Source organism: Solanum verrucosum, unplaced genomic scaffold (assembly GCF_900185275.1).
Source record: "Solanum verrucosum unplaced genomic scaffold, falcon-dt-bn FXZP01000250.1, whole genome shotgun sequence".
Lineage (NCBI taxonomy): Eukaryota > Viridiplantae > Streptophyta > Magnoliopsida > Solanales > Solanaceae > Solanum > Solanum verrucosum.
In genome coordinates, this window is record NW_026020422.1 from 514,376 (window position 1) to 539,343 (window position 24,968).

Below are 24,968 nucleotides of genomic sequence, written 5' to 3' on the forward strand. Positions count from 1 at the left end.
AGACGACGAAAAAAGGATGGGGGCAGGCAACCCTAGTGCACTACTGGCGCGGGGCACAAGCCCCTAAACTTCAGAGAAAACTTTTTGGTGCACTGTTGGGGCGCGCAGCCCCAACCATCCCCCCGAACTATCCGACGAATTTTTCTTCTCATTTTCTGATCCTAAATCACTTTGAATCAATTTCTTATCTCAAATTTTCCTTAGATTCAACTACCGAATACAAGTACATAAGAATCTACTCAAAAACGACTCTCAAACTCAAAATGATTGTCGCAAGAACTCATCAAACCCATCCTAATTCAAGAACGAAAGCAAAACTTCAAAAACACTAATCAAGAACTCAAATCCTTCATCTTTGAGAATGAATTTGCACTAAAATAACATGATGGACGTGTGGGTGAACAAACCCAACACTATGATAACTCACATACCTCTTAGGGATCAAACCCTTGGCGAAATTCCGCAACAAAACTTTCAAGAACTTGATGAACGCCTTCAATCTTTCCTCCTTTCTCCTCTTTTCTCTTCTTGAACTTTCCTCTTAAACCCTAAGCGTAGATTAGGATTGTAAAACTGAAACAAATCAATTTACACCCCTAAAACCTTACTAAAAAAGAATTAATCTGATTGGGTAACTTTCCTTAACTGGACAACCTGACTTGAAACAAGCGTATCTCTCTCATACAAGCTCGAAATTTAGCAAACTCGGTAGCGTTGGAAACTGGATTCCAAGACCTTTCATTTGATATATTACGGGACACCTAACTCATCATTAATGTTAGTTATGGCCATTTGAAGTTAACCCAAAACTCACAACTTAAGCATAACTTGCAAAATTTCAGATTTAGCTATTTCCAATTTAGCGCTTTCTAAATTTAACTCTTTCTAAAGCGGGATGTTATAATATCTCCTCCTTGGGAACATTCTTCCTCAAATGAGATTACTCTAAGGTAGAACTAAGGGTGTAACATCTAACATTCAGCTCAAACACCCAACATGCAATATATAACACATCACATCACTTAAAGAGTACTAAGTAAAGAATTAGTACCTTGATTTGAAGTTCCTCCGGGAGTAAAGAGATGTGGGTATCTCTTATTCATATCCTCATCTTCCTCCTAAGTAGCTTCATCAACAAGCTGGTTTCTCCAAAACACTTTGCCTGATGCTACCTCTTTGGTCCTCAACTTGCGAGCCTGACGATCTAGAATCTGAACGAGAATCTTCTCGTAAGATAGGTTGTCCTTACTACCAATATCTTCAGTCGGTATAATAAGTGAAGGATCGCCCATACACTTCTTCAACATTGAAATGTGGAACACCGGATGGACTGCTGCTAATTCTAGTGGTAGCTCCAACTCGTAAAATACATTGCCAATCCTCTTGGATATTCTGTAAGGACCAATATATCAGGGACTTAGTTTCCCCTTCTTGTCGAACCTCATAACACCTTTCATGGGTGAAACCTTCAAATAAACCCAATTACCCACCTCAAACTCTAAGTCTCTTCTCCTAACATTTGTATAAGATTTTTGACGACTTTGCGCTGTTTTCAACCTCTATTGAATGATCTTCATTTTTTCCATAGCTTGATGAACCAAGTCTAGTCCTATCAACCCAGCTTCACCAACTTCAAACCATCCAATAGGAGATCTACATCTTCTCCCATAAAGAGGTTCATAAGGAGCCATTTGGATGTTAGACTGATAACTATTGTTATAAGCAAACTCAATTAGAGGTAAGTGATCCCAATTACCTTTAAAATCGATCACACAAGCTCTCAACATATCCTCTAAAGTCTGAATCATACGTTCTTCTTGACCATCAGTCTGAGGATGGAAAGCAGTACTCAAATTCATCTTCGAACCCAAACATTTCTAGAAAGACTTCCAAAATTGTGCACATCTATCTGAAATGATAGACACTGGAACTCTATGAACTCTAACCACCTCTTGAATATATAACTTGGCATAATTCTCTACTAAATAGGTAGTCTTTATCGAAAAAAAGTGGGTTGATTCAGTCATTCGATCTACAATCACCAAAATAGAATCATGTTTTCTACAAGACCATGGTAAATCGGTAATATATTCCATATTGATCATCTCCCACTTCCATTCTGGAAGTTCTATGTTCTCAGCCATACCACCGGGCCTCTGGTTCTCTACCTTGACTTGTTGACAATTCGGGCATTTAGCAACGAACTCTACAATACTCTTTTTCATATTATTCCACCAATAGACTTCCCTCAAGTTATGATACATCTTTGTGGAACCATAATGCATAGAATATTTGGACCTATGAGCTTTCTACATGATCATCTCTTGGTGCTCATCCACCCTTGGTACACACAATCTACCTTGATACCTCAATATACCATTTCCCCTTGTTCAAAAGCCATAACTTTCTGTTTATGAACATGTGCCTTCAATTCAAGTAAAATAGGATCTTGGTCTTGTTTCTCTTTCTTCAGATACTACTGATGATTTAACCCCGTTCATCACCACCACTCCTCCTTCATTGGAATCCATTAATTGAACTCCTAATCGTGTAAGTTTGTGCACATATCTTGCTAACTCTTTCTTGTCCTCCTCAACATGGGAAGTACTACCCATAAACAAACTGCTCAAAGCATCAAGAACAACATTAGCCTTACCTGGGTAATAGAGAATACTCATGTCATAATCTTTGAGTAACTCCAACCACCTACTTTGTCTGAGATTAAGCTTTTTCTGACTGAATACATACTGAAGACTCTTCTGATCGGTGAACACAACTACATGAACACCATAAAGATAATGACACCATATTTTCAAAGCAAATACTACAGCAGTCAACTTTAAATCATGGGTTGGGTAATTCCTCTCGTGAATCTTAAGTTGTTTGGAGGCATAAGCTATAACCTTGCCATTCTGCATCAATACACAACCCAATCCAACTCTGGACACATCACAATACATGACAAAAACCTTGTGTACCTTCTGGTAAGGTCAACACTGGTGCAATAGTCAACCTAGTTTTCAATTCCTGAAAGTTTTTCTCACAAGCTTCAGACCATTGAAACTTAATTGTCTTCTGAGTCAACTTGGTCAACGGGGAGGAAATAGATGAGAACCCCTCAACAAACCTTCAATAATAACCAGTTAATCCCAAGAAACTCCTAATATAAGTTGGAGATGTGGATCTAGGCCAGTTCTGTACTACCTCAATCTTTTGAGTATTAACTCGAATCCCATCACCAGAAACAATGTGGCCTAAGAATGCCACAGACTAAGGACAAAATTCACACTTAGAAAATTTAGCATACAACTCTCTATCATTGAGAGTTTGAAGAAATACTCTGAGATGACTAGTATGATCTTCCTCATTACTCAAATAGATTAGAATGTAATCAATAAACACGATAACAAACATATCAAGATAAGGCTTAAATACTATGTTCATATGGTCCATAAATGATGCAGGAGCAATAGTCAAACCAAATGACATGACAAGAAACTCATAATGACCATAACGGGTCTTGAATGTTGTCTTAGGAATGTCTCTTACTCTCAACGGATGATAGCTTGATCTGAGGTCTATCATAGAAAAATAAGTGGCACCCTGAAGTTGATCGAAAAGATCATCAATTCTCGGAAATGGATACTTATTATTGATAGTAACCTTGTTCAACTGGCGATAATCAATACACATCCTATGTGAACCATCTTTCTTCCTCATAAATAAGATCCGAGAGCCCAAAGGCGAGACATATGGTTGAATAAAACTTTTCTCAAGAAGATATTTCAACTGCTCGTTTAACTCTTTCAACTCAGCTGGAAACATTCTATATCACGGGATAGAGATAGGATGAGTATCGAGAAGAATACCTATACCTAAGTTTATTTATCTCTTAGGAGGGACTTTGGGAATATCATCTGGAAAGACTGCTGGAAACTCACTCACTACTGGAACTAACTGAATAGGTGGTGTCTCAACACTAGAGTCATTAACTATGACTAAGTGATAGATGCACCCCTTGGAAACCAACTTTCTGGCCTTAGGTACGAAATGAAACGACCCTTAGGCACTGTTGAACTACTCCTCCAATCAATAATTGGCTCATTAGGAAAGTGGAATTTAACTACTCAGTTCTACAATAAACTAGGCATAACAGGCATGAAGCCAGTCCATGCCTAGAATAACATCAAAATCTACCATGTCTAACTCGACTAAGTCAGCCATGGTGTCCTTTTGATTGACAGAAATGGTACAATCACGATAAACTCTCTCAACTAGAATAGACTCACCAACAAGTATGGAAACACTGAAGGGCTCAAGAAGTTTCTGGGGTAGAATATCAAAATTCATAGCAATATAAGGAATCACAAAATATAGGCTCACTCCTGGATCTATCAAAGCATAAACATCAACAGTAAAGACTTTGATCATACCAGTGACAATGTCTGGTGAATTCTCTTGCTCTTGGCGACTAGTGATACCATACAGACGGTTTACTCCTCCGCCAGTCCCTAAAGTAGCTCCTCTAGGTGCAGCTCTGTCTAGTGGAGCCGATGAAGAAGATTGGGCTTTATTTCCCTCATTAAAACCTCCCTGCTTGTTCTTAAGGCACTCTTTTATAAAGTGACCATTCTGACCATACTTGAAGCAACCAGTGGAGCCATCGCGACACACATCTGAGTGGGTCCTACCACACTTAGGACATGCAGGAGTCCCATTACCTCATTGTGACACACTACCTTGAGGTTGTGCAGGTCTAGCTCTGAAATTCTACGAACTCTGATTCTTGAACTCACATTTGTTCCTTGGTGTAGGTGCACTAGAAGATGATGGAGCAGGTCCCTTTTGCTTTTATTAGAAAGGCGACCGGTTTGCATTATTCTTCTGTTGTCAAGACTCGTTCCCAGTTGTCTTAACTCTCTTGTTTCAGAACTCTTCTATATCTCTCAACTTATCTTCCTCAACCTTTTGCACATGGATCATAAGTCTTTCTATGTCCATGTCTCCTATCAACATAGCAGCCTTACTCTCTTTGCTTGACAGACGAGACAACCCGAAAATAAACAAACTCACTCTGCTCCTCATATCAACAACCATCTCCGGAGCATAGCGGGAAAGTTGATTGAACTTGAGGTTGTAATCATGCACATTCATGATTCCTGCTTAAGTGTGAGGAATTCCATTACCTTTGCCTCTCTTAGTTCAAGGGGAAAGAAATGCCCCATGAAGGCACCCTCAAACATAGCCCAACTCGCAATCGGTGCACCCTCAGCTCTACTCTTTTTCCATTTATCAAATCAAACTCTAGCAACCCTTCAATTGGTATGCAGCTAGTTCTACTCACTCAGCATCAACAACATCCATAACCTCAAAAACCTTCTCTAGTTCTTCCATAAAGTTCTCTGGATCCTCAGTGACACTTGAACCGGTGAAGTTGGGAGGATTCATCCTTCAGAACTCATGGATCCTTGACATATCCGCCACATCCTGTTGACTCTCTCTTTGTTGCTCAGCTTTGTTGGTCACAACTTGGCTCAACATCCGCACAACTTCCTGGAACTCAGCATTAGTGACCTCTCTTTGGGGTTGCACTTCTGGTGCACTGGTACCCCTTGATCATGTGGATCAACATTTCTCCTAGCAGGACGACCTTGGACAGCTCTTCATGGAGGCATGATCTGAAAGATATGCGCAGACACGAATTAGAAGGAAACTTTATAGAGATGAACTTTATCGCACGAAAAGAGTATGAAAGAAGTGAGATAGTTCCTAAATGTTGCAGCCTCTTAATTATAGATGTGGCGCGCTTCACACCGATAACTAAGACTCTACAGACACTGCTTCATAGACACCCTGGAACTATTGAAATTTGTGCTCTGATACCATGTTTGTCACACCTTGAGTTTACACCATAGATGTGGCCGACACTTGAGAACCATTGCTGGCCCCAAACAAATCCTTGGTCTGGCTTAACTCATAGCGGAAGGCTTACTCATAAATAATATGAACTCAAAAGAACAACTTTACTCAACTATCTCAAAAGATAACCTTAAATAATAAACTCATAATGTTTTAAAAGAAACATTCAACTGGCCAAATAGGGAACTCAAGTTTTAGAACATAAAAACTGGAATGAACAAGATTCATGAACTACTGTCTATATATTTATGAAGCCTCTAATACTATGAGGTATATCAGGACAAGACCCCCGATCATCCTAACAACTGAAGTAACTGAAAGTAAATAAGGGATCCTCCAGAAACAAGGAGGCTCACCAACAAATCTTGAACTCAACCGGATCAACGAAGCGCTGGATGTTGATCCTGCCTACATGTATATGCATCATAAAAGATGCAGGCCAAATGGCGTCAGTACATGGAATGTATGAGAATGTGAGGGGAAATCTAAAACATGACATAAGCTTGAATTGACACTGAAGAAAAATTTTACCTCGTCTTAACTCAACTCAAATGTTTTCAATATAAAAGCAATAATGATAATGCGATATAAAGAAAAGTTTTTAAGACAATAGATAACAACTCAATGTATTGAAAAATACAATATAACTCAGTTTGTATGCAAAATTACAAAATAAACTCTTCTTGGGAGATTCTCTAACCGACAACCATCACTATGAGCTATGTGATGATACATCGTCTAGCTCACACTGCCAGAACTGTCCTATACCTTGTCGGAATAAAGAACTCCTCAACTAAGTGGATCCACTAGTCTATACTAAAAAGAAATAAAGGAATCATTTAAAAAGTATGACCCTTTCTACCCACGTTAGCTACATGGTTTATAGGGATTGTGAGTTGTTAGAACCCTCCCTTATATCGGTGCTCAATACTACTCCCAAAAATACAACTTAGCTCATATGTTTTTAAATAAAAACATTTCCTCTTCCTCAACTTTGAGATCATTACTCAAAAGATTTTCTCTTTAAAAAGATAGTACTAAAACTTCTCATGAACTCTTTTGGAAATTGGCGCTTCCTCTCTGCTTAAATGTAAAAACATTTACTCTTGGGAATACTTAGTTCCCATATATCATTTTAAAGAAAATGAATGCAACTCTACTCTTCCTCAAACTCAAATGCTCAAGTCGTAACACAAGTTTAAAAAGGATTGAAAAAGACTTCTCAAAGACTCAAAAGAACTCTCAAGACTTGACTCTTAGCTCTACCCTGAATTTGAATTATGAATTCAAGGTTATGATTCATATTATGAATAATTTCTAGATGTTTAGAAGTAGTTTGGAGTGATTAGAATTAGTAGGGAGCAAGGGTATAACTCAAAACAACTTAAACAGAGTAAACGATGGAAAAAGGTGGGGGCAGGCGACCCTGGCGCGGGGAGCCAGCCCATAAACTTCAGAGAACACTTTTTGGCGCATTGTTGGGGCGCCGTCCCACCCCTCCGCCAAAACTATCTGACAATTTTATCTTCTCATTTTCTGATCCTAAATCACTTTGAATCGATTTCTTTTCTCGAATTCTCCTTAGATTCAATTACTCAATGCAAGTACACAAGAATCTACTAAAAAATGACTCACAAACTCAATACGATTATCTCAAGAACTCATCAAACACATCCTAATTCAATAACGAAAGCAAAACTTCAAGAACTCAAATCCTTCATCTTTGAGAACGAAATTGCGCTAAAATAACATGATTGGTGTGTGGGTGAACGAACCCAACACTATGAGAACTCACATACATCTTAGGGATCAAACCCTTGGCGAAATTCCGCAACAAAACTTTCAAGAATTTGATGAACGCCTTCAATCTTCCATCCTTTCTCCTCTTTTCTCTTCTTGAACTTTCTTCTAAAACCCTAAGCGTAGATTAGGATTGTAAAAGTGAACCAAATCAATTTAGACCCCTAAAACCTTACTAAAAATGAATTAATCTAAATGGGTAAGGAAAAGACAAAAATACCCCTCATATATTTGGGTAACTTTTCTTAACTGGACAACCTGACTTCAAACGGGCATATCTCTCTCATACAAGCTCGAAATTAAGAAAACTCGGTGGCGTTGGAAAGAGGATTCCAAGACCTTTCATTTGATATCTTATGGGTCACCTGACTCATCCTGTACTGAAAGTTATGACCATTTGAAGTTTACCCAAAACTCACAACGTAAGCATAACTTGCAAAATTTCAGATTTAGCTATTTCCAATTTAGCACTTTCTAAATTTAGCTCTTTCTAAAGCGGGATGTTACAGATAATGACTCGATTTAATTCATTTGACAGGCGAATCTTGAAATAGTTTGGTTGAATTAAAGTCTTAGATTGATTTTAGTGTATTACATGTTGGGGTTTGATAAATTCCACATGATTTGTGATAGTTGATTGATAAATGGTTTTCATTACCTATGATCTAGCTTACCCATTGATATTAAACTCAATTTAGAAATTAGTAATGTCCAAGTTGCAACATTATAGCCCATACTAGTACACTTCTAAAAGTCTCCAATTACTTGTGATAAACCCATATTTTAAGATTTATAATTGTAAACTTCTTGTGATAAACTAAGCGTTCAGATCTTGTGTTCGAATTGCTACTCAACCCCCCCCCCCCTTCCTACTTCACTTACATGCATAAATTATATCAACATATGAATTTCTAGTAAGATAAAATACATTCTAAGGTGAATTGTATTTATTCATCCTTGTGGGATTGACCCCAACTCTTCGCTCGGTTATATATTGCAAATGATCGTCTAGGCATTGAATTTACATGTGTAGTTAAACGTTATCAATGGTGTTCATGATATGTAAAAGGATTACGACAAAGTCCCAAAAGAGGTTTTATGCAGATGTTTAGAGGCTAGATGTGTATATGTGGCATACTCTAGGGTGATCAATGATATGTATGAGGGTGTCAAGACTCGGATAAGGATTTTGGGAAGAGACTCGGAGCGCTTATTAGTTTTCATGGGGTTGCATTGTGAATCAAATGTTAGACCATTTTTATTTACTTTAATGATGGATGCCATGACATATGTTATTTGTGGATGACATAACTCTTATTGACGAGACTCTTGATAAAGTAAATGTTAAGTTGGAGGTTTGGAGGCAAACCTTGAGGCAAAAGGGTTCAAGTATCTTGAATCTATTATCAAAGTAAACTAGGGTGATTAACAAGGATGTCACCCACCATATTGGTGTTGAATAGATGAAATAGAGGCTCACATCTAGAGTCTTGTGTGATAGGAAGGTGCCACCAAAACTGAATTTTACTCCGTGGTAGTTAGACCAACTATGTATTATAAGGTGAAGTGTTGACTAGTAAAAAACTCTCACTTGAAAAACGTTCTTGTATCACTGACCCCATTCTTTTATCCAAATCTAGTGTAACTAGAGAACAATCGAAAAGATTCTGGCAATATATGAGAATGATTCATCACCATCTTCATGTATTAAAACAAGAATGTCTCAATCAAGTCATCGAGTGACATAAAACAACATATTTAAAATTAATATCTCTCTCGACTCTTGCAATGGATGGTTGTTGTTCTCTTGAAGCTAAAATTATTGATACTGCCTTTTCCACATAAAAGAGGAATCTTGTGTTCCAACAAAAGCAAAGTGATGTGGGTTATTCAAGAATCAAAGTCGATTCGTTTTATAAAAAGAAGATATCAATGAACTTCTATGACATAGTTTCATGGAATTCGACCGACTGTTTTGATCGTGGAATATCATTGAAAAAAAGGATTTGCTGATATTTCTAGTTCAGAAAAGGAAAATTGTTGAGATAGGGAAGTTGCGATAAATGTATGGACTTACTAGGAGAAATATGACTAGGAATGAGGACATGAGAGACAATGTGAGAGTGGCTACAATGGAGGACAAGATACAAAACACGAGGTTGAGATGGTTACTTTTAATCATCTAACCCAAATTGGTTCTTAACTATATTTGTAAAAAAACTATAAAAAATCATGGAAAAAACATTTCAAAAAAGAAAAAGAAAAAAAAGGCTATTAGTGCAAATGGACCATATCCAGGTGTAGGGTCGGAATGACAGCAATAGAATTACATAGCCCCCAGGCCCAGGTAAGCAAAGATCGGAGAGTGTATTATAGAATAGAGAATCAAGAGCTAGAGTAATTGTGAAAGACAAGTAAGGAAATGATGGGGGACAGTGGCAACGTGCCAAGATTTATGTATTTTGCGGTGCCGTTGATGGTTCTGTGTTTATTGCACAAGGGTGAAGCAATATGGTTGAGTCTGCCGCCGACCGGTACCAAGTGCGTTTCCGAAGAACTCCATAACAACGTCGTCGTTTTGGCCGATTATGTTGTCATCTCCGACGATCATGTTCACCCCACCCCCACCATTTCCGCTAGGGTATGATGACTTTTACTACTTTTGTTCTTAAATCTTATTTCCTATGCCTTGATCCATCACAGAGATGGATCCAAGGTTTTTATGCTGTCATGGTGGATATACATATATTCTGAAATTGACCTAGATGTAAATAGTTATGGAATCCTCAATTGGTTATTTGAGATGAATGAATATTTTAGATATGCTAAGCTTCAGGATTATAGGCTTATTATTAGTAAGCTGGAAGAAATATCTTGTTCCTTTTTCAACTGCTACCACTAGAATGAACTGGAAAAATAGTGTCTGCTGAACGATATGTTAAAACTTTCGAGCTTGAGTTTCTTATATTTGTTAGAATTTGTAAATGAATTTTGAGCAGATTTAAGTTATAGGCTATTGCCCAGTTATATTCTGGATATTGTATGAGAGTCAAGGTGCCAGCAAGATGTCTTTTTGTTGATTTTTAACTTTTGGACCTAGTATACCAAGCCAATTTTAGCTTGGTTGAAGTCTACAAATGATTATCTAATCAATATGATTGGTTTATTTTCCTTGCGAGCTGACATATCCATCTGATGATTTATTCATTATTGTATACAAGTCTAGTTTCACATAATGATTTATCTCTCTTTTTTCTTTTTAGTAATGCTGATTTTGCATAGACTTGTATTTAGAATTTTTTTTTTTTTGAAACTGTGGGAGCTTGAGATTCAATGGTCTAAACCGGTATGAGCTTAATTTTACACTTCATATTGTTTGGTTAAGAGTGACGATAAAGCTTTGTTTTCTCATTTTATGAATTCATTTGTGCTCTAGGCAAATTTATTCATGAAGTACATTGTCTCTCTCTCTTTTCCCCCCTTCATTTTCCTCATGAACCAGCTAGCTCTTGGTGTGAAGCGTTAGGTTCCACATTTCTGATGCAATGCAAAAGCATAAGGCCCACATTTCCCCCTTTTTCTTTATGAATGAAGAATTGCCACCTGGTACCACTATCGTTCTTTTCTTCAATTCCTCAGCAGTAAGAATGCTCTTCATGGGAGCTGAGTGCGTACACACAACGAAGGAAAAAGGTGCAAAACGGAAATTCTTGTGGGCACTGTAGTAGCAAAATATCAGTAGCTGAAAATTCCTTTTACTCCTTTATAAAAAATGCTTCGGCTTTCGTGATTGACATAGCTGAGAATTACCTGTGCCTTTCTGTTCTACAAATCAAAGAATCATTCTGCACAAAACACCCCTTCTGACTGTAGAGTAGGATTAGAAGCTGTTTAATGTTCTCCAACCTCCAAATTGTTAAGGCTCTCCAAAGTTGAATATCCTTGTAAACGGAGTCCCTCTACATCAAACCAATTGCTAACTGCCTCATGTTTTTGTATAGGTTTATTTATCCCCTCTAAATTCCCCTGATTCATTTCTGAACTTTGTCAGCTCCCTGACTCTTGATTAACAATGTAAAGGAGAGCTGACCTTTTGCTACTAAGCTTTCGTAACTATTATGCATCTACTTGATGCCTGCAATAGAACTAATTACTTCATCAAAAAAAAAAAAACTTCTTGTGCTCATATTTAGTTGTCTGTATAATAGGATTTCAGTACTAAAAGGGTTATATATTCCTACCTGATTCAACTTGAGAAAATGGTGATATTTTACTATAATTGTGGAAATTTGAACCTGAACAACAAAATATGCACATGTAGTCGAATATCTAAACACATTTAAATTTTAGTCTCTAGCGACTAATAGTTTGGTGGAAATATAAATTTTCAGATGTTAGAGAAATAAAGTGTGGCTCAGGGTGCTTGAAGACAAAGGATTAATAATTTGTTAGATATCAAGCCTCAAATGAATGAGATTAGATGGAAGTATGGTTCCTAAATACAAACTATTCAGATATTGAGTCTCAGTATTTTAGGAGAATGGCATAATATATGAAGATGTAACATGCAACATTTAGTTGCAATGATGGAAATGAAGAAATGTTATGTGACAAGATACCTAACAAAGTTAAAAGGAAGTCTATAAAATGGCTGTGAGACCAGCAAGGTCATATTGGACTGCATGTTAGGCCTCTAAAGGTCAACATATTCCTAACATGAATGTTATAAATATGCGGATGTAGATTTGTGTCATAGAAGATTTGAGTAATCTGGCAAGATTTAAATAGTCACATCTAAAAGAGTGTGCAAGAATTATACATGGAGGATAAAATAAGAGGAGGTCTTTATATTACTCTATATGCAACAGTCCATAGGTGCAACGTGAGTGAAGGTGTTGAAAGGGATGATGAATGGGTTAGAAAGTCGTGTCAAATGACATACATTCTCAATCAATCTTGATTTAGTTTATAACAGAATAATGAAAGAAATAATCCAATTAAATGATATCAATTAGTTGGGATTAAGGCCTGATTGTTGTTCTTTTGATAAAGTAATAATTATATTGATAATGTCTGGGCACAAAATTACCCATATACAAGAAGTACACCGAAAAATAGACAAAACCTAATGAAAGATACCACCCAATCTTCCATACATAAAGATTCTCATGGGTGCACAAACCCTACATCTTCTCTTCCACCTATCACAATTATAATTGAGCATGAGATCCTTTATAGTGTCTATCACCACCCAAGTCATTCCAAACCAACACAAAAATTCTCACCATAACCTCTAGGCTACCGGACAATGAAGGAGTAGATAGTCAACATCTTCACTTGAGCCCTTATACATGAAGTATCAACTAATGCAAGTAACCTTTCTCTTAGATTCTCGACCATCAATATCACTCCTCTTGAAGCTAGCCAAGTGAAGAATCACATTTGCGCACCCAAAGGGTAGCGGCTGTGGGTTTCCCTTGTCATAAAAAAAAATCACATTTTTTCTCTATATCTTAGGTGTCCAAAGCAAACTATGTGGACATGTGACCTCCTCCCTAATAGTGTTATCGAAAGCAAAAAGCGCAAAAGCTCTAAGGTCCATTGGGGCCTTAAGCGCAAATAAAACACGGGCTTTAATAAATAAAGGTGCAAAGGGAGAAAAAAATACAAATGTATATGTTAAGTCCAAGAGTAATAATATATAACCTTTAATGACAAATATATGAACAAAGAAATTGAAAAATAATTACGATAAGGTGAAATATCAATTGTTTAGTGTTGCCTCTTCATAAGAGGTTCGTTGGCAAGGAAAAGTATGCCTTAGAACCTTGATGACAACACTGAAGTGCACATTAAACGAGGCAAAGCGCTCAACACACTTTGAGCCTCGCATCAGAGCTTAACCGCGCCTTTGAAAACACTGCTCCCTAACCAGAAGCTTCTCATACAATGATTAATAACTAACAATACCACACTATTCACTGGTCCCTCCTCTATACATCATGGTTATCCTCCCGAGTTCCTTATTGTGAAACAACTCTATTAGATTTTGGAATTCTGCCATTTTCTAGTCATGAAAGTTTGTAATAAACCTCAATCCAAACACTTCTCCATCTTGTATCATCCGGACACGTTGGACTGTCATCTCCTTTTTGCATGACATTCTAAATTTGTTTGGAAATGCACGTCTTAATGTATTGTCCTCACCCCACCTTTGCTCCCAAAGTTTAATCTTCTCCCATCCCCCTTACTTGAAAGACACAAAACAATGTACTTTCCATCCCTTCAAAATATTCCTCCACAACCAGCATCTATAAGGCATACTAATATTTTCAGTCCTCCAAGCTCCTTCCAAGACCTCATATTTTTCCACTATCATCTCCCTCCACGAAGCATATTCCAAAATCTCCATTACCATTTAGCTAATAATGTCGTATTGAAAGCCTTGAAGTCTTTAGCCCAAGGCCACCCCAATACATAGAAGTTGTAACAGTCTCCCAAGTCCCACCACACCAAGTGAAGCTTCCTTGCCCCGTTTGCCAAATCCAATTGGAAGTTTCTTTGAAATCTTCTCAGTTCTTCTGTAACACTGACTGGAGCCAGACATGAAGTATGTGTGAATGCTCAATAGTGTACTCTTAATAAGCACTTTGTTTCCTCCTTTGGATAAATATCTTTTCATCTAACTTACAATCCTTTTCTCAACCCTTTGAAGTACCAAATTCCTATGTTGTTTGGACTCTTAAAAAATTGCAATATTTTTGATGAATCTGACACTGGTGCGGCATCAGTTTTGGAGAGTCCGAGCAATATAGCCAAATTTCATACAGCTCGGTCTTTATTTAAAGCACCTAATGGAGAACCAAGGTATGTTGTGGGGAGAGTTCCACCTTACAATTCAAAACGTGTGCATGAATCTCAATATCCTCCACATCTCCAACTTGTATGATCTCACCCTTTCTAATGTTGATCTTAGGGTCTGACACCACCTGAAACCATGTTTAATACATATACCAAGTATTCCAATTAATTGATGAGACCTATAAAAATCACAGAAAACTAAAGTGTCATCTGCGAACAATAAATGTGAAACCCGACCGGAGTTTACCAAGTCCCCAGCTACTGCTTTGGGGAGAAAAGTTCTGTTTATATAGACAGTACCGAGAGAGCTACAGTTCTTTCCTACCCATCCTTGTATATTTGCAAATAGTGACGTCTAATGTTGAGGTTAGTTGAAACTTCATGATGGCAAGTTGGTAAATAACATTTTCAGTCCTTTGCAATATGGTGACACCAAAACCATTATGTTCTGCAGTAATAAAGTTGATAGATGGTTATGTTGGAATGCTTTTTGTCCCCACTACTTTTTGCCATATATTTGGAAGTACAGCTTTAAATGCTACATTGTGATAATCGAGAAATTCCTTAGAGTCGACTTGGCGCACAGTTCGAAACTAGAGTCATTGGATTGGAGGGTGCAGGTGATGCCTTGTTGCTTGTAGTTAGCCTTGTCTGCTTAGTGCAGAAGTGCGTAAAGTAGGCTCATTCGTTGGTTGATAAAGATCTTGTAGTAGCTGAAGGTTGTTCTCTTGCTATATCGTTATAAAAGTTTGATGCATACATTCTTTTCTGGATAATGATCCCGCAGCCTCTATACCCTTCTCCACATAAATACCAGGTTTTTTATTTGAGGCTAGGTACGAACTCCTGGCATGCACCTAACCCACACATCACTCTATCACTAGACCAAATCCCTAGGGGCAGCTTCGAAGGCATTTTAGAGTATTTTCAATTTGCTCGGTGTAATTTGTGTTACTGTTGAAATTCTATCATGTGTTTATTCTGCTTTACATCCATATCTGCATATCTACATTGCAGGATTAGTATAACTCTAGAAATATAGAATAAAAAGCTGTACATTGTATCTTTTTATGTAGTTATTGTTCACACAGTTTGTTAACAACTAAAGAAAAAACTCATGCGCACATGCTCTTGAAAGTAGAGTAGGGTTCTGGAATTCCAAGTAGTTTCAGGTGGTATTGATATTTATGTAACTAATACTGAAGACCTTTCATGTAAAGAAATTACTTTTGGCGAGCCACTAAATTTAAGGCAGTGTGTGTTTCCCGTCTTTTGTCCCTTAATTCTCAGGGTTTGCCATGTTACAGAGATAGGCAGTTTGCTTGTATATTGGTTTATATGGATAGATTTATGTCAACTGTTCAGACAGGCTTAGCTGACTGCTTCGTTGCAATACCGAAAATCATGTCTTGTGTGTTACTTTGCAGGTCACCTCGCCATATGGAAACACTCTTCATCATAAGGAGAACATAACACACAGTCAGTTTGCCTTCACAACTACAGAGGCTGGCAACTACCTAGCATGTTTTTGGGCTGATAATCCAGGAGGTGGGAGTCTCAGTGTAAACATTGACTGGAAAAATGGAATTGCTGCCAAAGATTGGGAATCAGTTGCCAGAAAAGAGAAGATAGAGGTGAGAAATTGAATAGTTCAAATGAGTACAGACATATGTTATCTTGGATCCAACCTCATAGAGAGTAGTAGTCACTGCGAGAGCAAGACTACAAATTACTAAAATCTTTATCCATCCCATACTTTGAGATAAATAAATGACTTTGATACATGTTGCTTGTTGGTAGCATAAAATGCCCTACGTCCAACAAAATGGATTATAATGAACAGGTCATCTAGTGAGGCAACACCTATTTGAGTTGATGATAATCTTGGAATTAATCGAGAATATATGAAATTGAAAAGAATAGTAAAGATTGTTCTAGATCTTCTCCTGCATTTCTTGTGATTCTATGTTTTGAATGGCATACCCTGTGGATATGTTGATCATGACAGATAGAAAGTTGCAATTACTTATGAAGCATTTACTATGGTGGTCTTTGGTCTTGAGTTTTATTGTCGCTACTTTGTTTGCCGAACTCCTTTAGGTGTTTAAAGTTGGTAACGATAAACATTTGGGTATTTGAGGGTTTAATCCTAATTTTAGCGGATAAGAGACAATAATTAGTATAAGATTAATTACCTCCTTTAACTTAAATAGAAACCGAAGATATCAAGTTAAGGTACCCAAGGGTGTGGCCTAATGGTCAATGAAGTGGTGAGAACTATAAGGTATCATATTCAAAGGACAAAAAGCACTAGGTGGTTTCTTCTCGTCTGTGTCCTAACCTTGGTGGATAGAGTTATGTGGTACCTCTTACTATGGGAAGTGGCAGGTATCTTGTGAAATTAGTCGAGGTGCGCTCAAGCTAAGTCCGGACACCATAGTTATATTTAAAAAAAAGATATCAAGTCAAAACTTAATCTTACCTCTTAAAGAATTGTTTGTAAGATAAATTCCAAGTCAACACTCACAAATGTGTAAAGAAAAGAAACCTCTCAAATAATATTCATAATATTTTTATTCAAACTAAAAATAACAAAATTTACCCTTATATGTATAGGAGAATCCTATCCCAAATATGATGTGCTTCGAATCCTATTTTAATGGAAATTATAAATATTAAATCCTAATAAGGAAACTTTGAAACTAGGAAACCAGGTAAAAAATAATGTCACTTACCATAAAGATATGATATCTGGGCCTAACTCAACCCCAAAAGCTAGCTCATGAGGGGAGGATTGTCCAAGTCCATATAAGCAAACCACTAGTCCATTCCCCAACCTTTGTGGCACTCTTACCCACTCCAACACCCCCCTTCACGTCCAGGCCCGAGTGGAGCGTGGACCGGGAGCCAAACGGGGATGGACTTGGCTCTCATGAATATGACACTTGGGCCTAACTCAACCGCAAAAGCTAGCTCATGAGGGGAGGATTGCCCAAGTCCATATAAGCAAACCGGTAGTCTATTCTCCAACCAATGTGAGACTTTACCCACTCTAACGCTTACGAAATGAGGAATAGTTTCCAAACTACTTACTGTAACACAAGCCTAAAGTTGCATATTTCAGCCCCTTTGAACATGAGATTTCAGCCTTGTTTTGGGCATGAACTTCAGCCTTTTGGGCTTTGATTTCTTCAGCAACTTTGGGTATGCGAATCAGGTTCACTTTGGCTCCTTTGGGCCTCCATGTGGCAGGTCCTTGAGCTCTCCTTTGGGGCCCTATCTTACTCTAAGGCTTGGACTTGAAACATGAAATATGTGTAGCACTTAGCCAATTCTTCTCCACAATTCTTGGACTCATTCTTGGGATTTCTTCCACAATAAGTATCTTCTTTATTCCCGTTAAAACCTGTCAATCTCACATGAAGGTATGCCACCGTGGATGCTATCACGCCTCTTCTTGTGGTGGAAGACAAAATAATCACCTTATGACTTAATTCAAGAAAATCATCTATGGAAAATACTTGCAAGTTTTTGTTGAAATTGGTATATGTTTGGCATACTGTAATGGATATTCCTGCTTATGTATTTGTACACTGGGAAAGGATCATATATGGTTCTTTTGTTTTTTTTGCTCTTATAAGTTGATATCCAGATGTATTCTCAAAGCTCTATGAATTTTTCACACTTTCTACATATGGTAGGGTGTTGAGCTTGAGCTGAGAAAGCTTGAAGGAGCTGTGGAGGCCATTCATGAAAATTTGATTTACCTGAAGACCAGGTATGTATTAGGTTATGGAGGCAACAACTTTTATTTGTTTGCATTTGTTCTTCATCTCTCAGCTCTTTTGGCCCCTTCAGGGAATCAGAGATGCGGTCAGTGAGTGAAACGACAAATGCACGTGTAGCTTGGTTCAGTATCATGTCTTTGGGAGTCTGCATTTTGGCATCAGTTCTGCAAATATTGTACTTGAAGCAATATTTCCAAAAGAAAAAGCTAATTTAGGCCATCTTTAGGTGAAACTTTTTTCCGGGATAGCAGAAAGAACCTTAGACTACCATCTTTTCACTCTTTCTTAGCAGTATATTATTTTTGGTTATATTAGTGGATCCAGCTTTTATGGTGTCATACGACGAAGATAAGATTTAATGTCCAGCTTTTTGTGTATACAAGGACTCAGAGATAATGCAACATAACTTGGAGCCATTTGCTTTTCTTATTGTGCATTGTTAATTAGTTGACAATGGTGTTGTACATTCTCTGAAGCATCGACTTAGTGAAGCAGCAGCATTAATTTATCTCCCTGAAGCCTACTGAGCAATTTGATATGATTGATCTTGAAAATAATTTCTCACCAAGAAACAAACATTGCCACAACTCTACATGATGGTCCATGGTTCATTCTAAATTACTTTCCTTTGGTTCGCAAATGAGAACCCAGATTTGTGGCGTCTAGTACTCAACTATCATACTCGACAATCTGGATTCGTTTACTGGATCTACCATCAAAATTCCACGACCATGAAATACTGACTCGAGTGGGCAACATCCTTGGAAAGCTACTCAAAATTGATACATGTACTTCCTCCACCACTAGAGGTAAATATGCATGCATTTGTATCAAGGTAGTGGCGGAATCAGAGATTTTATGAAGGGTGTCGCAAATTTAAAGTAGTAACTGACGAAATATTTCAGCGGGTGGGTTAGCATCCATCTTACTCAACCTAGTGACACAATAATTGTATAAAGTAAAATAATAGTTTTAAAATGGATAGGTCAAGATTTTCAGAGAACACATGACACATTAAAAAAATCATTAATTTATTGCTACTTGATTTTAATGGATATAATTTTGATAAAGAATGTATGGGAATTCTAATTAAACAGTTCAAATCTTTGTTAGTTTTTCGAATTTACTTAAAATTATGGAAGAAGTTAACTCCTTATTAACTTTTTTTATCCAAATTTAACTCTATAATAACTTGTTTGGAATTAGGGAATGGTATATATGTAATTGCATTTAACCTTTTCTTCTAATTATTTTGGTAGAAACTTGTTTATAACCTTATTAATATCTAATACAAAGAAATATATCTAATTGAAGCTTCAATTATATTTTATAGTAATTAATCAATAGTATCTAATAAGTCCTAAAGGACAAAAACGCAAGACTAGATCCCCCGACCTCAAGTGACTTATGGTCTGCTTTTTACCGTTGTGCCAAACAAACTAATCATGTCAAGGGTGTGCAAAGGTAGGTATATATTTAGATTTTATAAATTGTGATCTGTATATACCATATAATTTTCCGATAAAGAGTGTTCACTTGCACACCTTAATTTAGTTGTAGCTTCGCCCTATATCGAGGTGCCTTTAGAGCAACCCCTTAAGTCTCATATTTACATCGGCGATCACCGACAAACTGTCCTCTACTAAGGATGAATATTTTATGTACTTCCTATGGACGGTTAGGACACACAAAACTTACTTGTGCACACACCAAAAGGCCTTCACCAAAGCCACAAGATCTGGATATGAACATTCCAACAAGTTTAGCAGATGTAACAATTCATGAGGTACATTCTTCTACAAAAAATATACTCCCTCCGTCTCATTTTATGTGACACTTTTTTGATTTCGAGATTCAAACAAGTCTAACTTTGACCGTAAAGTTTTCATAGTTCTTTTAAAGATTTTGAATTATCAATTATTGTGACTTATAGTACTTTTTACGTAATTTACAAATATATAAATTTTATTTCAAAAAAAATTGAAAATTTCATGCTCAAATTTCCGGTCAAAACTTAAACTGTTTGACTCTCGAAAAACGAAAAGTGCCACATAAATTGGGACAGAGGAAGTACATGAAAAACACTGGAGCCGTTTGGCCATAGATTTCCCAAGTAAAACTTGGGAAAAAAATTGGCAAAAAATCTCATTATTTGGAAAGTTTTAAAACTCTAAATTCAACACCAAACTTTTATCTTTTACAAAAACACGCTATTTATTAACACCAACCAACTCAATTAACTCTCCATCTGCCAACTAAATCAATTAATAAACTTTTCTATTATAAAGAGCATATATGTATGAATTTTCTTTAGATTGATCTTGCTTGAATTGATCTGTATGAATTTGTTCTCTTGTCTAGGTTTTAAGAGTTAATGATAAGAATCTTTTCTTCTTGTGTTTTATTTTATCATTCGACTGGTGCAACGTACGTTTTTCATTTTTAGTTAAAGATATGCTTTCAGATTTTGTGCACTCTAAAAAAAATTAAGTTATGCATATGATGTGTTGTCATGTTGATGTTGTATTGTAGAAATGCAAAAAAAATAAAAATCACGTGGTTCAGCTGCTGATAAATGGACCGATGAAGAAACATCAATCCTTATAAGTGTCTTGCATGATGATGCGAGAAAGTCTAAATTTAAAGGTTATGCCATCAATGGTCCATGATTGATAGAAGTTAGGAATGAGTTTTTTGAGAAAATTGAAAATCGAGATAAGTTTGATGATGAAAGTTTGAACTCAATGAATTTTTACGTAAACACCAAAATTGTGATGGAATATTCAATGAATATAAAAGTGATGATATGGTTGTTGATGAAAATGACGACTAATCTGCTCAGGGTAACATCACTTCATCTTCTCGATCATCTGATTTGCAAATGCAAGGTAGCTCATCGAGAAGAGATTGTTCATAGAATGTGGGAAGATTATATTAAATAATAGTTTGAACTCTTCTGGAAGAGAAGGTAGAGGTGCTTCAGTGATTGCGATATTTATTTCCTTCTAATTTCTTCTTCTTTTTCAAATTCATATTAGTTGTATTTTCATTATCATGATTTGTACTAGTCTCTTTTAACAATGAGAATATTTACTTTAATGATGCTTGTTGATTTGTTGCGGAAGTCATGAATCTTGCTACGTGACATTTCTATTTTGCCATGTATTACAAATTTATGGTTAATTTTGATAGTTTTAAAAACTTATGGGTATAAATTATATATTTTTTTTAAATAAAATATGTTTCCCAAATACTATGGCCAAACGCTAGCTTAGTTTTGCGAGAAGAAACACCTCGCAATCGAGGCCAATCAACCGCCACCAATGAGTCACCTTTTGCAGGAACAACCAAGTATGGCAAGGGGGGGGGGGGACCCACAAGTAAGTCTTCTAACCCTAATCGACTAAAAAATTGTTGCTTAATTCAACCAGTGACAAGCTTAAAAATCAAATGTTTTTTTTTTTTCTGAATTTCAATATTTTTAATCATTAACAAGAAACGACACTGATACCCCTTCTTTTCAATGATTTTTCTTCTAACACAACTCAGAAACTCATCCTTCACAATTCATCTATACACATGCCTCCTTTCACTCCAAAGAACTCATCTAAAACTAATCCAGTAAAAAACCAAGCCGTTATTTCTATAGTACCAGATCCCATCATTAGATTTTCATTGGAAATTGTTGATTCTTTACATGCAAACTCAGTTCCTCCATCGATAGACACATCACCACCTTCTACCCTCCAAATGCAGCCACCTTCTAAGTTTATGGCCATAGATGTCCAAAAATACTAATTTTCTTTCTCCTACCCCATATATGAACAATTCTAGTGCCATCTCTCCTTTTCTCCTCCTAGAAACCACTCCCACTATGCATAATGCCTCGTCTATAGACACAATATTCCCTCTCTCCCTCGGAGTCCTCATCTGGACCCCTCCTCTAACACAAATCCAATGTCTCCATTAATCTTGTCATCTCCAGCAAACTCTCCATGGTCATACACTAATACGAAGTGTGCAGAACCCAACTTACCTTACTCGGATAGTGATAGAGGGAATGAGCATGGGAACAAAAGCTTACAACAAATATCATCTGGGCATGACAATATACTTCCCAAGTCACCGGTATCTGAAATCCTTATATCCTTAGTGGGATCCATACTCTCTTCCCCCACTGCCTCCCAATGTTCCATGACCACCCATTCCGTTTTACCATTCCTTTCCTCTAGAATAGAATCTAACATTAATCCAACCCCAACTTTCTTCCATTATCTCGGAGGTAATCCATCTTCACCTGATATGTCCTTTCGACCACCAACCTCCACAGACTCCTCCTCTACCAATCTTAATTCCCACTTTGCTATAAGTCATATTCGAACTACTAGAAGATCTCATCCCTACCATGACACAACAACAAGTGGTACGCGACAAGCTTCTCCCCTTGACGAAAATATATATATATATATATATATATATTTATGATAGAGGAGGAACCACCAAAATGTTTTGTCTATAGTGGCCCCATCAGTTAAAAACACTATTAGTGGACATACATCCACCAATATCCCCGAAGTTAGGGAAATTCTCTGTCTTCCTTATCTATCTCCTAACAAAAGACACCACAGTAATGCTAGAGTCATCAACTCAGACAGTGACGAGGCAACTCCGTGTAGCCTTACTCTGATATGGATTCCTCCCTTAATATGAAAATCAAGCACTACAACAATAAATATTCAAGTAAAACCAAGAGACAAAGAAAGATCTAAAGATTTATACATTTACGCTCACAATCGTCACTCTTCAAGTTGAGTGGTGGCTTTCTCCTCTCAAATTAGGGTTGATAGGTCCCCAAAATTAGTCTATGAATGGTTTATGATATCTTTCCAAAAGTTTAAGATGGCTTATATCTGAATTGGGGTTTTCAAAAGTATGAAAAGACAAGGGCATCACTATAGCCCGGCAGTCGCTCGCGCATATACTTATTCATAGGTGTGACATTCGTTGTGGCTTCCCTTTCTCTGACGGCATGGAGGTCTATTGCCCATTGACCCTCGCAGGAGTGTGGCATCACAGGAGCGACCCTTTCTTTGTTGTTGCAGATCTTATGTAACAACGATAACCTTACTGCAGCGCCTCTTGTTCCCCAGGCGCGGACTTGCCGGTATGGGTCCTGTTTCGCAGGTGCATAGGATTTTACAGTTCACTTATATCAATAACTTCTTTATTTAGCTCTTCTTTTGGATTCATTTCTCTTCAATCCTTTTTTCCCAACTTTTAACCTGAAATTCTCATGAAACACACATAAATAGTCTCATTCGATGATTAGAATCACAAGAAAAAGGAAAAATATAAGTGATAAATTCACCATTTATCAACTTCCTACTCATAATTAATTATGGTATACGTCTTTATGTCTTTGTCGTTGATCATTAACAACTACAACATTGACCTTCGGTATAGGGGCACCCATCACATGTTTAGTCAATAACTCCATTTGCGTCATTAACTATGAAATCTTTTCCTCTTTAGCTTCTTCTTCGACTCTTTCTTCAAATGAAAACTTTCTGGTTGATGCACTGCTAATTATCACATCAACTTCTCTAGTATGCCAAGACATGTTTGTGTTAGTCACTCGATCAAGGAAAGTGCTAGCCTCCTCATAAGTATGGCATATCCATCAGTGAACCATCTACAACATTAATTGTTTGGCCACAAACTTATTAACTACATCTAGTGATCTACATAAGCTTTCTAGTAACACCTCATCTGGTAGCTTGTGATTCAGACACTGAACTACCTTTTTTTCAACTTGAGCCAAGCTTCATATAACACTTCACCAAGCACCTATTTGAAGTTGAAAATATCATCCTTAAGATAGATACGTCTACTTGGAGGAAATAACCTCTCCAATAATGCACTTGCAAGTTTGGTATAGGTAGTGATGGATGTTTTTGGTAAATCTCCAAGCCATTTAGTTGCTTCACTAGTCAAGGAGAATGGGAACAACCTCAGTCTAATTTCGTCTTGAGAGATACTTGGTAGGTTGTAAGCTAGACATATCTCTGCCAAGTCTTTAAGATGTTTATTTGGGTATTCAAGAGGTAGACAATCGAATAAATCTTTAATACCCAGTAGATGCAATATTGTGCTGGTGAATTTTAAAGTAGCATTTCCCACTAGTGGTAAAGGTCCTATTTAGAAGTAGTCTCAACTACCAATCTATGATCGTGTTTGTCACTCATTACAAAATTTAGCCTTCATCGCTTAAATTTTCTTTGTATTAATGGGTCAATTGAAATCCAGGGAGATATTTGACTTCTATTATGGTGCATAAACTATATATAGAAAATCCTGCAATAAAAAAAAAAAACAACTAATGTAATTTGAAAAAGAAAATAATAGCTACCTAATGAATTTTTACAAATTATAGAACTATAAACTACACTCCTAGCAACGACGTCAAAATTTTGTTGTTTCCCAAATTACACCCTTTTTACGGGATTAAAGCGATCATTGAAAAATAGAGTAACCCAACTAGGTTGAGGTCGAATCTCATAGAAAGTGTACAAGAGTTTTTTAATAATTTGATGTTGAGAT

At 36.9% G+C, this 24,968-nt stretch overlaps 1 protein-coding gene across 1 annotated transcript; it reads left to right on the plus strand.

Annotated features, from left to right (window-relative positions):
* The first annotated feature begins 10,053 nt into the window (after positions 1 to 10,053).
* LOC125807195 (transmembrane emp24 domain-containing protein p24delta3-like) lies at positions 10,054 to 18,793 on the plus strand. Its single transcript, XM_049486924.1, has 4 exons — positions 10,054 to 10,360; positions 16,008 to 16,214; positions 18,282 to 18,358; positions 18,439 to 18,793. The coding sequence occupies exons 1-4, from the start codon at positions 10,142 to 10,144 to the stop codon at positions 18,581 to 18,583; spliced, it is 648 nt and encodes a 215-aa protein (XP_049342881.1). The 5' UTR covers positions 10,054 to 10,141; the 3' UTR covers positions 18,584 to 18,793.
* The last annotated feature ends 6,175 nt before the right edge of the window (positions 18,794 to 24,968 follow it).

What these genes read in the sequence shown, in the direction of transcription:
- LOC125807195 (XM_049486924.1), top strand. Translation starts at nt 10,142, where the DNA reads ATGATGGGGGACAGTGGCAACGTGCCAAGATTTATGTATTTTGCGGTG. An exon ending in CCCCCACCATTTCCGCTAGG is followed by an intron (nt 10,361 to 16,007) that starts GTATGATGACTT and finishes GTTACTTTGCAG; the next exon opens with GTCACCTCGCCATATGGAAA. An exon ending in TTGATTTACCTGAAGACCAG is followed by an intron (nt 18,359 to 18,438) that starts GTATGTATTAGG and finishes TGGCCCCTTCAG; the next exon opens with GGAATCAGAGATGCGGTCAG.